At 43.7% G+C, this 16,426-nt stretch overlaps 1 protein-coding gene across 2 annotated transcripts in view; it reads right to left on the bottom strand.

The window, feature by feature from the left end:
• Positions 1 to 16,422, bottom strand: part of ano7 (anoctamin 7) — a 28,305-nt gene extending 11,883 nt beyond the window's left edge. The window contains exons 1-8 of one of the 2 annotated variants that reach the window (XM_088611731.1): positions 15,199 to 16,422; positions 11,815 to 12,174; positions 10,193 to 10,256; positions 9,030 to 9,181; positions 7,659 to 7,766; positions 7,251 to 7,387; positions 791 to 848; positions 455 to 565 (exon numbers count right to left, since the gene is read on the bottom strand). In XM_088611731.1, coding sequence (XP_088467857.1) covers positions 455 to 565; positions 791 to 848; positions 7,251 to 7,387; positions 7,659 to 7,766; positions 9,030 to 9,181; positions 10,193 to 10,256; positions 11,815 to 11,925 — 741 coding nt within the window. In that variant the 5' untranslated portion in view covers positions 11,926 to 12,174; positions 15,199 to 16,422. Of the gene's footprint in view, positions 1 to 454; positions 566 to 790; positions 849 to 7,250; positions 7,388 to 7,658; positions 7,767 to 9,029; positions 9,182 to 10,192; positions 10,257 to 11,814; positions 12,175 to 13,246; positions 15,164 to 15,198 lie in introns of those variants that run through there. The other variant, XM_088611740.1, reaches the window with a different exon arrangement.
• Positions 16,423 to 16,426: the final 4 nt, after the last annotated feature.

A 16,426-nucleotide genomic window follows, 5' to 3' on the forward strand; every position in this document is an offset into this window, starting at 1 on the left:
TGTGAACTGTCTTATCATTACTTTGTCTTGTTTTGGTCTGCCTGTCCTAATGTGAAGTGGATCTAGCATCTTACATACAGGAGCCTGCTTTTATGAAATATCTGTGCAAGAAATAACTGATTTGTTTCCAGCATAAACTCCATAACACACTTTTTCAGTGAGTTTGTCTGGCTCGTAGACACTGAGACTTCTCTAGCAACAGTGGCAGCGTGTTCACCTTAAATCCGCACAGCTTACTTTCTCCAGTCCATAAGCATTACAGACCAAAATTATACCACTACTACCTCATGCTTACAGACCAAAACTACACCACTTCTGCTTGAGTTACTCCACAAATACTCTACCCTGGGTTTGCATGATACTCCATCACTCCATAATGTTCAGCAAAGAGTTTGCGGTCCACACACTGTTTGAGCCCCACTGGGGCAGCTTTTTAGGACAGGAGGATGCTTACATCATGCAGGGGGTAAGCTGCTGTGAAAATGTTTTCGCTGACCAGGCGGTCAATCCCCACTTCTCCTCTCTTCATGGCTCCATATGGCATCCGGGCCAAAATCTCGTAGAGCTGGAAGGGAAGAAGGTGTGAGCAGGGCTGGAGGGAGACTGAGGGAATGCAGAGCAAACGGAGGCAGGTAAGATAAGCTAAGGAGAAAACGTAAAGACGGGGCACGCAGCACAACGCAAGAAATGAAGGAAAAGTACACTCTTTTAAATTTACAAGTAAATTCAACTGAGGGACCTCCAACCTCTAGCCCTGAAGAAACAGAGAGTGACTCCGAAATGTACTCACAATCTGGTGACGCTGGGTGTTCTTGAAGAAAGTGTCCTGATTGTCACTTCCAAGAAACCTGTGGATACATTGCACTGATTTGAAAAGCAGATGGTTTTATTTTCCAAGTTGGTGATAATAATTATAATTCCTTACAATTATATAGTGCTTTTCTGGACACTTCACTCAAAGCGCTTTACAGATAACGAGGACTCCCCTCCACCATAAGCAATGTACAGCACCCAACTGGATGATGCGGTGGCAGCCATAGTGCTCCTGTACACTCACCATTGGTTAAGGGCAATGGGAAATTTGGCCAGGGCACTGAGGTAACACCCCTACTTTTTTCAAGAAACACCCTGGGATTTTTAATGACCACAGAGAGTCTATTGTTTAATGTGTAATGTCTCAGCTGAAGAACAGCACCTTTTTAGAGTATAGTGTTCCCATTAATATACTGGGGCATTAGGACCCACACAGATTGCAAGACTCTCTATCAGTCCCACTAACACCTCTTCCAGCAGCAACCTTTCTCCCATCCAGGTACTGACCAGGCTCACACCTGCTTGCTTCCCTGGGTTGCCAGTTGTGAGTTAGATAGATAGATAGATAGATAGATACTTTATTGATCCCGTGAGGGAAATTGCAGTGCAACAGCAGCTTAACACACACAACACAGCCACAGTGTAACGAATTATATACTAATAGTACAATACATACAATACAATACAAGAGTTACTCACAGTCCGGACACACAAGAGGAAACTAGAACAGAACAGTACACAGAAAATCGTATCACACGTATGAATATAAATATAGATGTAACCATAGATATAAATATAAATATAAATGTATTGCACAGGTCCCTGGCATATATTGCACAAAAGTGGTTGTAAACTGGAAAAAGAAAAAGAAAAAGAAAAAGAAAGAGAACAGATGTAGCAGTATATGTGTATATGCGTTTAGTCCAGAAACAGGTCACTGTCGCTGTTGCCTCTGCCAAGACGCAAGGTGGATGCGTTGTACAGTCTTATGGCAGACGGCAAGAATGACCTCCTGTAGCGCTCCCTGTCGCACCGTGGGTGAATCAGTCTATTGCTGAACGTGCTCTTCATTCCTGCAAGCCTGTCATAGAGGGGATGGGAGAAGTTGTCCATGATGGCCTCCAGTTTGGACATCATTCTCCTCTCAGCCACTACCTCCAAGGGGTCCAGGTCAGACCCAATGACAGAGCTCGCTCTCCTGATGAGCTTGTTCAGCCTTTTGGAATCTACTGCTCTAATCCCAGAGCCCCAGCACACCACTGCGTAGAAAATGGCACTCGCTACCACCGACTGATAAAACATGTGTAGCATCTTACTACACACATTGAAGGACCTGAGCCTCCTCAAGAAGTAAAGTCGGCTCTGTCCGTTCTTATAGATGGCCTCGATGTTCTTAGACCATTCCAGTCTATCGTCGATGTGCACTCCCAGGTACTTGTACGAGTCCACCATCTCCACGCCACTCCCATGGATGTAGACAGGAGTAGGTTTGACCTTTTTCCTCCTGAAATCTACCACCAGTTCCTTTGTCTTTGTAACATTCAGTTCCAAGTGGTTCACCCCACACCACTCCACAAAGCTGCTGACCAGTCCTCTGTACTCCTCCTCCTGCTCACCCTTGATACATCCCACAATCGCAGAGTCATCTGAGAACTTTTGCAGGTGGCATGACTTTGAATTCAAGATGGCGCCATGTTAGTGGCAGCCTGCTACAGCAGCTCCGTGTCTTTTTGTTGTCTTTTTGTTTCTTTCAGTTAGTTAATGCTAGTGTGTTAGTGTTTTTTCTTCATACCTTTGCCGGCAACTAGATTTGCGATCACAACATGATGGATACTAGGAAGCTGAGAAACTTTTTCTTGTTTTTTCTGATACTCGGACCTCTGTGGCTATCGAGTTGCAATGCCGATAGCCACAGAGGCATTGTCTACACGCGGGACCAGCTGATCGCGCTAGCGCGTCCGCCTCTACTCACTGGAGAGAAGCCATCGGTGCCGGAGGAGCTGAGGAGGAGAAGCCGAGGCTGTAGGGCTGGTGCGACGCGAAAGGCGAAGAGAAGGAGATTTAAACCCTACCTTCCTTCGATCATCATGGGAAATGTGCGGTCCTTAGCGAACAAGATGGACGAACTGGGAGCATTGGTGAGAAGCCAGAGGGAGTATCGTGAATGCAGTATCATGTGTTTCACCGAGACGTGGCTGCAGGAACTTATTCCGGACTCGAACGTTACCATCGGCGGCTTTCAGACGGTGCGGGCGGACAGAAATACCGAAAGCGGTAAGAGGAAAGGAGGGGGGCTCGCGGTGCTTGTAAACAACAGATGGTGTAATCCTGGACATATTCATGTTAAGGAGCGCGTCTGTAACCCGGACATTGAACTGGTAGCCGTAGGTCTGCGTCCGTACTATCTGCCGCGGGAGTTTACATGCGCCATCTTTGTTGTTGTTTACATTCCACCTACGGCAAATGCAGAGGTAGCGTGTGACGTCATAAACACAGTCACAGCCAGGCTACAAACAAAGCACCCAAGCGCTTTTATAGCTATTTCAGGAGACTTTAACCACGTATCTATTTCCACCACTCTGCCTACTTTCCACCAGTTTGTTAAGTGCCCGACCAGGGAAAACAAAACACTGGACTTATTATATGCCAATGCTAAGGATGCATATAGTTCCTGACTTTTGCAGGTGGCATGAGTTGCAAGGTGATATACTGTAGTTGCTGACTATATAGATACACATGGAGGCTTTGAGGATGAATAACAGCAACTAAGATCTCCCTCACATCTGCTGCTCTAACACACGATGGTGCAAGCTGACACTTTCTGAAAAACTATAAATACCATAATAAGCCTCTCTCCGTTTCTCATATTTGTCTTTCTGCACCGTTCTTTCACCCCATCTCCACCTTTGCAGGACTCCCTTAGTTAATTTCTTCCTCTACTTGGGCGTCCAGACTTCCTCATCCTACAGCCATGTGTCTAATCCCCATCTAAAAGATTAAGCCAAATATTCTTGTGCCTGATTTATCTATAAATTTTCCTAATTACATTTTCTTGTTGGGAATTGTCATTCCTTGTGACGGTTCTTTTTATGTATTTAATAAATAATTGGAAAAAAAAATGAACCAGAGGACACAAGCAGATACATTGGGAAGTGCATGTTTACACAAAGGGTTGTAGGGGACTGCAGTTACTCATCCATGTTGTCAAAGCTGAAATCCTGACTTCTTTCAGGTCAAATAGCCACTACAAACCAACAAACTGGATGGACCAATTTGTCTCCTCTTCTTTGCAACTTTTCCGATCTCCGGTTGTCCATATATGCTTGATGATTTGTTTTAAAATTGGACTGAAATGAGGCTTCATAGAGGACTTTCCAGTCACAAGTAAATTTCATGTAACTTCAAGTGCAGATTTATTGAAACCAAGTTCATTATTTATGGATGATTTTTTAGTTGGTCAGATATGTTACTTAGACATGTAGCTTTAAATATGATATTTCTTTACAAAACAAAGTCCCCTTAAGTATTGTACAACAGTTTACTTACTCATTCTGAAATGGCTACAACAGTGAAACGCGTCAGTCTGTTTGCACGGAGTACAGGTCCTTGTAGACTCCGATTTCCTTAAACACACCTTTGTATAGTCAATGGGTCAAGCCCAATCTACTGCAGAGCAATAAAAGGACTTGCAAAACCACAATGCTTTTTCTCTCCTACAGCTTTGCATGTACAGTATATCAGCATCACACTTCACTTGCAAAACATTAGAAAGTTTCCAAGAAAGAAGCCATTTGGCTCATATACTGTAGCTTTCAAGGTTGCTAGCAAGCTATTCACTAGAGTGATTGAACCAAGAATCTAATCCTAAAGTGACACAAGGTATCAGCGTCAAGCGGCTGGGCTTTTTGTTCCAGACTCCCACAAAGCTCTTGTCCTTAGAGTTTGTTGGGTTATGCTAATTAAAGGGCTCATATACAGTAGATGCCATGAACTTTTACAAGAAGGTTATAGACTGGTCATTTGCTTTAATGTCACTATATTTTCATAATCACATCGTTTTCAATAACCGCTTATTCAGTTCAGGGTCAGGGTGGCCCAGAGCCTATCCTGGGAAGCACTGGATACAAGGTAGGATACGCCCTGGGTGGGACTCCAATCCATCGTAGTGCAGACACATAGACACTCACACTCAGGCTAATTTTACAGAAGCCAACTAACCTACCAGTATGTCTTTAGACTATGGGAAGAAACATAAAAACTCCACATAGACGGCACCCCAGGAACTGAACCCAGGTCCTTAGCGCTACAAAGCAAAAATGCTAACCACTGTACCACCATGCTACCCTATATTGCTGTACTTTGATTCCTAAATTGCATCCTGTGCAATTATTAATGCGAAAACCTGCAATTATTGAGCCATGCCTTTTGTCTTTTCACAGGTCTATGCCAAAGAGAAATGCTTAATTACTGTTTTTATTTCCAATTGCTATACTTAACTATGGAAGCCCGTTTCCGCCAGGGAGGAAAAAAAAAACGCGCTATGCTATCTCAGAATTCCGACTTAGTATCTCAGAATTGCGACTTAGTAAGTCAGAATTCCGACGTAGCAACTCAGAATTCCGACTTAGTATCTCAGAATTGCGACTTAGTAAGTCAGAATTCTGACTTAGTATCTCAGAATTCCGACTTAGCAAGTCAGAATTCCGACTTAGTAAGTCAGAATTCCGACTTTATATCTCACATTTGTGACTTCGAAATAGCCGTATTCCATTGTCTGTCCTTTTGTTATTGTAACGGATTCGGGTTCTAGGGATTGTGCCCTCGCCGCTCCCACCCTAGTTCGTGCCTCGCTGCATTGGCTCGAACCTGAGTCTTGCCAGCTGAGCTAAAGAAGACCTTTTTTAAGTAAAAAAGGACATACAATGGAAATACGTAAAAAGTATGTTTCAGCTTTTATAATTGTGAATTCTTCTGGATGTGAAGTGCCTATTTCTGTATCTTATTTCATATTCTGTCTACGTAAAATAAAAACTATTTTTAAAAAGCCCACCGTGCACTATTCCATCCGGGTACTATGGAAGCCTCACTGGCGGAAATGGGATTCTATAAAAATTAGTGTTATTAATTTGATTTTTATCAGGGCACTGTACAGGACAAGTCTTCAGGCTTATAGATCCTATGATCCTGTACGATTCATGAAAATAGTGTAACGGAACGGCCGACATACAGGTTGTACAATCTGGTTGCAGTACACCACCCTCCCCTGCGCATAACAGGGATGCTGGCCGCCGGGGTTAAAGAAAGTGAGCCAGTGCAGCGAGGCACGAACAAGGGTGGGAGCGGCGAGGGCACAAGCCCTAGAACCCGAATCCGTTACAATAACAAAAGGACAGACAATGAAATATGGCTATTTCGAAGTCACAAATGTGAGAGTTGCTAAGTCGCAATTCTGAGATACTAAGTCGGAATTCTGAGTTGCTAAGTCGCAATTCTGACTTACTAAGTCGCAATTCTGAGATACTAAGTCGCAATTCTGAGTTGCTAAGTCGCAATTCTGAGATACTAAGTCGGAATTCTGACTTACTAAGTCGCAATTCTGAGATACTAAGTCGGAATTCTGAGTTGCTAAGTCGCAATTCTGAGATACTAAGTCGGAATTCTGACTTACTAAGTCGGAATTCTGACTTACTAAGTCGGAATTCTGAAATGCTAAGTCGCAATTCTGAGATACTAAGTCGGAATTCTGAGATACCATAGCGTGTTTTTTTTTTCCTCCCTGGCGGAAACGGGCTTCCATACTTAACACAGCTTTCTTTACTGTTCTTCTATTCTTAAGGTTTTGGAAAAGCAAAACCCTTACCGTTTTTGATATCTGATTGCAGTTCCCTGGCTTTTCATTCAGTAAAGTTTTTTTTTCTCTTGATTTTCTTGTTGATAAAACTATTAAACCAGTTGGGCCACCTGTTGCTTGATCTTTGTTATTCACTGGAAACAAATTATTCATTTGTGACAGGAGTGTTGGGTTACGTTTGAGAGCTGGCCATTTGGCCCAACCAGCTCATTTCGTTGCTATTAAGAATCACAACACAGCTGGGGAGCTTGTACCAGACCCCTACCACTATTTGTGTAAAGAATCAAAACTGCCCATAGTAAACTGCCTCACTTTTTCATAGTCCTATTCTCTGAATTGTGCTGTCATTTTCAAATCTACCTGTAATGCAACTCTACTATCCTCCAAACTTTGCATATTTGAGTTGTTTCATGTTAGGTTCCTGCTGGAGGTGTCATTTTTATCAATGTGCAGGTTAGCAACATGAGTGTGTGCATAGTCGGCACAGTGTCAGCCGCATGTGAGAGTAAAAGGTGATACTGGGACTCCCACGGTAATGTCTGCAGGAACAAAGTCAGCCCTTGTCAGTGTTCCAGCCTCGCTGTACCTCTCCAGCTTATTGTTCCTGAACTGGCAGGTGTAGAAGTCAGGCGGGGGGTTGGGCACATCTTGCTGCATGACATTGGGGATCCCCAATTTCTGCAGCACCTCCTCCGACCAGTTGGACATCTTGTGAGGCACTACCTACACACACGAGGAAAGGATTAATCTCCCAAACTCCCTGCTGTCCTGTGCATACAGTATAAAACATCATTGCATATAAAACACACACTCCACATAGCATATGTACTGTAAATGTCAAAATCTGTCCTGCGAAAACTGCTTTTTAAAGAGGTCACGCTTCTGTATGCCTCTCAGGAACTTGCGTGTGTTTTATTGTGGCAGAGTGCTCTGGTGTCCCTGTGGCTCCAGGCTCTTGATGCAGAGTGAAGCTGAGGTAGGGGGACACACTGACCTGCAGGGGGACACGCAGGCTGATCTCCTCCGCGTAGTAACACAACACGCTCCAGGGGGCATTGAGGAGCACGTAGGTGATCCGCGTCTTCTCTCGGATTTCAACTTTCTGGAAAGACAGGCGAAGAGACAAACCCTACAGGTCCGCAATCACCCAAAACATACAGCTTGCTGTGTACTTTATATGAGCATGAGATTGCACAGATGCTCTTAGCTTGTTTGCACTTAAACTTTGCCCAGGGCTGCTCTGTATTTTTCAACTTAAGGAGTGTAGAATCGCTGACCCGTGACAATAGCACAATAGAGTGGGGCTGCTGTGTGTTGCCCAGGGGGATGCAATCCCCTGGTGGACAAAGGAGCTTCATCTGTCTGGTAGAACACAGAGACATTCACATCCATTGATCCCACTCACATGTGAATAATAATAATAATTCCTTACACTTTCTGGACACTGCCCTCAAAGCGCTTTACAGGTAATGGGGACTCCCCTCCACCACCACCAATGTGCAGCCCCACCTGGATGATGTGACGGCAGCCATAGTGCACCTGTACACTCACCACACCAGCTATCAGTGGGGAGGAGAGCAGAGTGATGAAGCCAATTCATAGATGGGGGTTATTAGGAGGCCATGATTGGTAAACACCTACTCTTTTTGAGAAATACCCTGGGATTTTTAACGACCACAAAGATTCAGGACCTCAGTTTTACATCTCATCTGAAGGACAGCGCCTTTTTACAGTATAGTGTCCCCGCCACTATACTGGGGCTTTAGGATCCACATAGACCCCAGGTGAGCGAATGAATGTGAAGTTCTTTGGGATCCCTCAGCATGACTGAAGCACTGTATAAGTACGAAGAGTGTTATCCATTTTTGCTCCTCCAATGTGTACAGCCTCTAAGACATCACTGCATGGCAGAGGTGTGCCGAAAAAGTTCTCCCAGACAATCGATGCGGCTGTGTGACACTCGCTCACAGGAAGTGGGCCACTCTGATAATGTAAACTCCAAACCGGCTGATAAGCTGCTATTTGCTCACTTTGAATATATTTGTTCCTATTTGAGTAGGCAAGACTACTAGCTGAAAGGTTAGATTTACTTCTATTCTGTTAAATCAAAATTGTACATTTTGTTCTTACCAGAGGAAATTCTTTTGGTTTATGGTGAAAATAGTGCCTGCCTGGTGTACTGGTCACAGTCACGATCTGGCCTTACAGTGCGTTATAGTGTCTCTCTGATCCAGCTTACAGATACTGTCAATCCAGAGAGGTGAAGAGATGTGACCGCTCACACAGTGACCGTAAAGTAATGCCCACGCCTGTTTGCTCCCTTGCCCCCTCCTCCCATGTCAGAAAACCGGGAAGGGTCCTCTACCTCGTCCATCTGGATGCCAACTTTCTGCAGCCTGCTCAGGAACCTCTTCCTGTATTTCTGGTGCATGTCCTGGGATGTTCCAGCTGCCTTCCCATCTGGCTCTGTCGCTTTGGGATTCTCCCTTACCTCTTCCTCCCACACTAGGACAAAGTCTGGACACAAGGAATAACACACATAGTCAAAGGCAAGCACATATACGATAGCGCCTGTGCACGTCCAGTACAGGATTTGTGTTGTCCCTGATATACATTGCAGGCAGTACACAATCACTATCGCACAATTACAGCAGCACGTGTCATTTTATTTGTGTAGCTATGAAGCAGGCATTGTAAAAAAATGCAGTAGAAAGAGCAGACAGATGAAATGCAGGTGTTTTTTACACCTGCATTGGGCTTCTTCTTAAATTTTAAAGTTTTACATCTCTTATGGCTCTGTAAGCAGGAAATGAGGGTTTGTGATGATCCTGCCCTGGTCATGCACTCTGTCAACAACTGGCCTTTACTCACATTTTCACGCAAGGGCAAATTCAACGGTAAGGCTAAGCCAGAAGAGGATACTTAAAAAATATGGACACACAAAGTGCAAACATTAACAAGATACTGTAAATACACACCAGCTAAGGACACACTGTGTGTAGAGCAAACAAACCAAATACAAATACACACCAAAACTGACCAACACCTTCAACGCATACAATACAGACACATTATTGCATGGCAAAAAGACAGAGATGCACAAGCACACGTACTTACACTCGGGGCATGCACACAGTTCCACAAGCAGTGCAGCTGCACGCGAGCAGGAAATCTAACACTTCTCAGTTTCTAGATTTGCATAGTTAGTGCAGGGAAATAATTCCTGCACTTGTGTTATCTCACTCCATAGAGGGAGTGGCAGGAATTTTCTAAGAGTGTGAGAGAGATCAAACCAGTGGTATTTCATACAGTTGATCAGCTGATTCAAATTGGAAAATTTGTTTCAGATTGGACAGGGGCTCTGTAGCTCAAGTTAAAGCGTTTTTCGCAAATAACAGTGCAATTAATAATACAGGCTGAATAGGTAGGGTGTTCTGTGTGCTGAGTATAGGAAAACCCTAGAAATGCTACATGCATTTTAGGATCTATATCATCTCATTTTGCTGTTCTGGGTCCAGCAGTTCTCACCAATCCTGGTGACGCCATCGCTGAACACATTCTTGTCCCGTGGCCTGGCCTCTCCCTCCTCGGCCTGGACATTTGCCAGCATGGGTAGACAGAGAACGAGAGAGAGAGAAAGTGAGCGAAAGGAAGAGGGGTGGGTTTAGTTTGTTTTTTGTTCTTCTGCACGAAAGACACACCATGGGCAGACCAGCCCTGTAACTTCAAATCCCTTTTCAACAAAGTTGCGCTTCAAAAAATGGGATGATGCCTCTCAAAGCTCATGCCCATGAGACATGGATATTCGGAGCCCCAGAACAAGAAGAGGAGCACGTCACAGGCAAGACCACGCCATCCTTTGTGGACAGAATTAGACTGAAATTGTATCTATCTTACAGCAGAGCTCATACTATCATAGGAACACAGGACCCTGCCCTCTTACTGATAATGAAATTGTAGTCGATGCCTTTAATCACCAGCAGCCATGTGAATTCCAAAAGAAGCTGAAGAAGCTGACCCTAAAATAAGCACTGATTTGAACACATTCTTGATATACCCACTTAAGAGCTCTCAGGAATGTTCACTGCCTTCCCCCTGTGCTAGTCACAGATCCAGCACACAAAACACTGATATCACCTGTCCAGGGACGCATTTCTTTCTTCTCTAGCTGTCTGTGGAACACAACAAGCTGAGGAGCTATAAAAATGGAAAGTGGGAACACTTGAGAGGCAGTTTTTTAGTGCTGTGGTCACTCCTGGAAACCTTTTAGGCAGGAACACAGCTGTCTAATTTACCTCAAGGTGGGCTGTCTACTTCTAGGGTTTTGACTCCTTCAGTTAGCTCAGCCTGAACAGCCAGTACAGGGGAAGGAAGCCCTTGGCTTGGCCCTCCATCTCAGACTGTCATCACCCTGCCCACTTCCCCCTTCAGTAATCACCACCTCTCCTGATTACCCAGCTCCCAGCCCATCCCACCAAGACCTAGACAGGAAACCAGCCCCGGCCCACCACAAAGACAGAGGAGGAAAATCCGGATCCTCCAGAGAGCTTCCAGTCCTCACTTTGTTGTGCCTTTTAAAAAGCGTTTTGCATAAACACTCTCAAAGCTTTCTTGTCCTTATCAGACTAGTCCACACACACAAACACACATAAGTAGAAAAAACAAAAGCACACAATCCCTGGCCCCATTTGACTGTAGTGGTGCACACAAATATATTACTAACACCTCTCCATCAATGACCATGACTACAAATGCAGATTAAAAGCAACAGATTCAGACTGGGTGCTACACATCCATTTTCTAAATGCTTTATCCAGCACAGGGTCACGGGGGTGTCAGATCCTGTCCCTGCAAGCTACAGGAACAAGGCATGGAACATCCTGGACAGGATGCCAGTCCTTCACAGGGCAGACACACAGACACGCACTCGGACCAGAGCCAATGTTTCCCAGAAGCCAATTAACCTGCCACTATGTCTTTGGATGGTGGGAGGAAACCGGAGCACCTGGAGGAAAACCACAAGAACATGGGGAGAGCATACAAAATGGTAACTAATTAGCCCAGAAATTGGAATGCTTTTTGTAAGATCTGGCCACGTTTAGCGCTTGTGTTTTGATTTATTTATTTAAGTACATGAACAGGAGCCCAACCTGTGTTTTCTCAGTCTTGTCGCTGTCCAAACTGCCATAGTACCTCTCAGGGTCATCTCCCAAGGCAATGAGAGTGGCATTGTCGTCCTCCGCTGGCCTCTTCCTCAACATGGCCGCCAGTCTGTGCACTGCTGGTCACCCCTGTACCATACACCCCCCTGTGATGAGGACACAACGGCTCTCTTCCTCCCCTCCGCACCACCGACTGACCCCGCAGGCCCACTCCAGAAATCTTCTCTTCAGCTGTTGTTGGTTTTGGGAAATGTCGGTATGCAACTGGATTTCAGTTGGGTCCTTATTGGAAAAACTTTCTAGACTGCCAGACCCAGCAGGCCCAGGAATAGCGACAGTACAATATGTCTGGGGGGAGAAAAGAGAGTATTTTCAGAAATATGAATTTGTTGTCGTGCCAGGGCTTTGGATGTTATACAACATTGTGGTTTTTCTAGGAAGAACATGTCCTTCCAGCTTCTTATCTCATAGTGACACACAATTTCCCATGAGCCATAAAAAGTTAAGCATGAAGAAAAAGTTAATTGAATGATTATTATTTTAATTTATTTAATCACCGTGCCCTTCACAACAGTCTGCTCCAAAGTACTGCTGATTGCTATAGTTATTCACAACTATTAAACTAACAAGAATATAATAATGTCCATAATTTTCCAATTCACGGTTGCAGGAGAGCTGGAGCCTATCCCAGACTGCAACAGGCACAAGGCAGGGCAGACATGCAGACACACACGGGGGGCCAAGTTTCCTAGAAGCAAGTAATCCTACCAATATTGTTTTAGGGCAGTGGGAGGAAACTGGAGCACCTGGAGGAAAACCACGCAAACAGAGGGAGAACTCCACATAGAGAGCATCCCGAGTCAGACAAAGAGCCCGGGGCCCCAGCAATGCGAGTCAGCATAGTTAACCACTGCACCACCAACGAGTATAATCATACTGTCCAATTCAAGACAAGAATCTACGCATGATAAAAAATGTCTCATAGTACAAAACTGAAAGCAAACAAGGATCGTCAAGAGCCATTTCAGCGTTGAAACTATTCCAAATAACTCAGTCCAAACCCAAACTTTATTTTCAGGGATTTACTGGCAACACGGTTCTGACTGCCCATGGAATAACACACCATAAAACAGGTGTGAAATATTTACCAGCTAATCATAGCACAACTAGAGGCAAAATTAGAAGCCAGACTTCAAAACCATGTCAACATTTTCTTGCATTCTATGTCATTCCATATAGAAAACAGTACAATATAATAAAGAACAGCCCTTTTGTAAATAATTGCAAAAGTGTTATCTGTAAAGTCAGCAAAATGCATCTATGAAGTATTTCACAAAGGAAAAGAGCAGTGTGATGTCTCATTTCCCTGTGAGACATCCTGGTATATGCCCTGTGGAGCAGACAGAACAGGTGTACATACCTCAAAACACAGAGCCTGGTGATTCCTCAAGTGCGGCTGTGCCAGTCTAGTCTAGGGTGGGGTGGTCCCAGCCCTGTGTTTTGGGTCTTGGGGCTGTCTGCCCTCTCTGTCAAGACCAACCTCACACACCTCTACAGTATGGTGGCTGACTGTAGGAGAATTCCAGACCTACAGAATACCGACTCTCCACACATTTCAGACTGCATCAGTGCCACCTCACTGACGTTGGGCGTGGTTTATTTTTTTGCCAAGGCCAATCAGAAGCAAGCATGTCTGGCAGGAACTAGGCTCTCATTTGCCTATTCAAATGCACACATTCCACATCCTTTGAATAATACCTAGGTACTGTTTCATTGCAGCGGTTTAAGACAAACTGCTTGTCTAACAGTCTTAGTGGTACCCAGGGCTCCAGTCCAGATTTGATTGTCCAGAGGTGGTTTACTAATAGGCATGACAGAAGAATTATTGTGATCCTTAAAAATCTACCCAGTCAAACTGTCAAAGATGATAGCCTACAGTCTTTCAAGAAACAACTGGATGAAATGTTCACATCATTTAGCTACTAACAACTAAGTAAGCTATATGGCTTGCTGTCTATTTTAAATTAAACTAACTCCAAAAATGTTGATTAATGTGTATTGCAATAAGTATAGATTTCTAAGAATTATAGTTTGAAGAACCTGAATGAAGATCTCTGTCCACTCAAAAGATATAGTCAAAGAAGGCAACTGTATTGGGTGCATCTTCTTCTTTTGCCTGAAAAGCACTATTCTCGTCCTTTCTGTAAGTGATATATACACTCCTCCCCCTTGGAGATCTCCCAAGTTATTGACAAACTTAAAAGAACAAACTTCTGAATCGGCAGGGAAACACCTAACTCCAGTCTAACCCACAGAGAAGTGCATTCAAAACTGAGAAGAAGCATTGCTTCAAGTAAGGGGTTGTAGAAGGCTGCCATGTTGTTGAAGCCGATATCCTGGCATCCTTCAAGAAACAGCAGGATGAGACTCTTGGATTAATTAGCTATTAGCAACTGAGCATCCAGATGAGCCTAATGGCTTCCTCTTGGTTGTAACCTTTCTTATATTTCAGTTTTGGTCAACCGTTTCTGTATGGACAAACCAAACAACAGGATAAGCTGAAAGATGAGATCCTAACCTATTAACTTGAGCAGGTAAAGAACATTCCCAAGACACATCTATGATCATGCAGCAGGTGGAGAAATGAGACTTTGGCCAGCCTGACCTGAGTCTGTATGGTATGATTTGTTGTGCTGATTCTGTAATAAAATACTGGCTATTTAATTTAAACAGGTTATTTTCATATAGTTATATACCTGTTTACCAGCACAAAATGAGAACTCTTTGCAAGTTAAAACATATTCTTCACCTTTTACAACTACCACAGCTATGGTGTATTAATGCTTGATAACAAAATGATTTTCAGGAAACGCAAGCATTCAGTAGCAACACCTTAATCATCCTGATTTTTCAAAAGGCCTAATAGATGTCTCTCTTTATGTTAGGCTAAGTGAAATGAATTAAATTACTCACAACTCACAATAACCCCCAAGAGCTATAAATTAGGTCTTCAGATGGAAAAGATCCCTAAACTGTGGTCAGACTAAGAAAGCAATGTTTTAAAGTCACTTTAAACACATCAGAATTTGTTGCATAATTTGTGTGCAGCAATATATAAGCGTTAAAATATATGAAGTCCATTAACAAGCTATAGTAACCTAAATATGGCATCTGACTTACTAGTTGATCTTTAACCTAAGTTTAGACAGAACCAGGACAGTTTTCTTCATTTCACCAACCTAAAAACATTGGGAACATTTTACAGGGTTGATTCAGCCAAAAAAAAAAGTTTCAGCAATATCCTTTACTGCAGATTGATGGCAAAAGTAATCTTTCAATAAGTTAAGTCTTTTCTTGGCTCCGCCCAGTTACCTTTTATGTTGGACTTCAGCTCCACAACATCGCAGGGTTCTTGGCAAACGTGTGCAAAGAAATGAAACAAGAATTTCCAGAATTTCCTCGTTGAACCTGATTCCCAGGGGACGCAGATGGAGCTATTGGTCCTGCAGTTTATTCAGGAAACTGGAAGAAAGGAAAAAGACACAAAATCCTTTTCCTCACCAGCTGTCTAAACTACTCTACCCTTGTTTCCTTGGTTGCTGTGATAATGGAGCCATCTACCCTGTCATTTCCTCGCTCCCCTTTCAAATTTTGCCATTTCATCCTCTCTGTCGATCTCCCTCTGGCTCTCTCACCCTGTGCCTGTGTCCCTCCTTCTCTGTTCGGTTACTCAGTCGCAGACACTCCCAGTGGAAGCCAGCTCATAACAGGAGCTGTGAAAGTAAACAGGAACAGGCTGCTGGTACATCCTGCAGAGGCATTAGAGCAGGGATTCCACACTCCTCTCCTCAAGAGTCTGCTAGTTGTTACTCTAATTGCTAAAACACAACTGTTTTTTTGTGCCTAGTACATGCATACTCTCTAGCTGCCAGACTTACAGAAGTTCAAGGCTTGCTGCATAGTGTTAAAATTAATGATCATAAGAAAGGTTACAAATGAGCAGAGCTGTTTAGCTGCTCACAGCTTCAAGGATCTCATTCAGTTGTTACTTGAAAGCCAGGGTATCAACATGCTTTGGAAGCTTGTGTGTCTGTGGACTTCTGTATCCTTTGCTTCTTGCAATACTAAAATGTGTTTTGTTTTATTCAGCTCTTCATTCCTAACTCAGCTTTCACATGGCAGAAGTGGTCTCGGAAAATGGTTTCTCGCTGCCCCCTGCTGGAAGTGGAGTTGAAGCAGGTGCGCTTCCAATCGGGAGAAAACCGGATGTCTTGACCAAACACATCAGTAATTGTTCACTTAGATAGACTAAGTAAGTGTAAGATAAGATCATGTCGTCTATGCTGCCCCAATGGGCACCATTTTCAGCTCTTACTATTGAACACAGATACCCAGATCGAGCTGGGACTATAAGAAAACTGCAGGTGATAAACTAAATCAACTGATCTCACTTTTGATATTATTGATAACAGGTAGTAGATCCCTTGAAACAGAACTGTTTTTAAATGATAATTAGTGCTTCATACTGCAGATTAACACCACACACACTGACATTCTTCCGGGCGGTTGACAGAAAACCTTGGTTTTCTCTAGTGTTAAA

The sequence above is a fragment of the Lepisosteus platostomus genome, chromosome 2 (assembly GCF_059453375.1).
Source record: "Lepisosteus platostomus isolate fLepPlt1 chromosome 2, fLepPlt1.hap1, whole genome shotgun sequence".
NCBI lineage: Eukaryota > Metazoa > Chordata > Actinopteri > Semionotiformes > Lepisosteidae > Lepisosteus > Lepisosteus platostomus.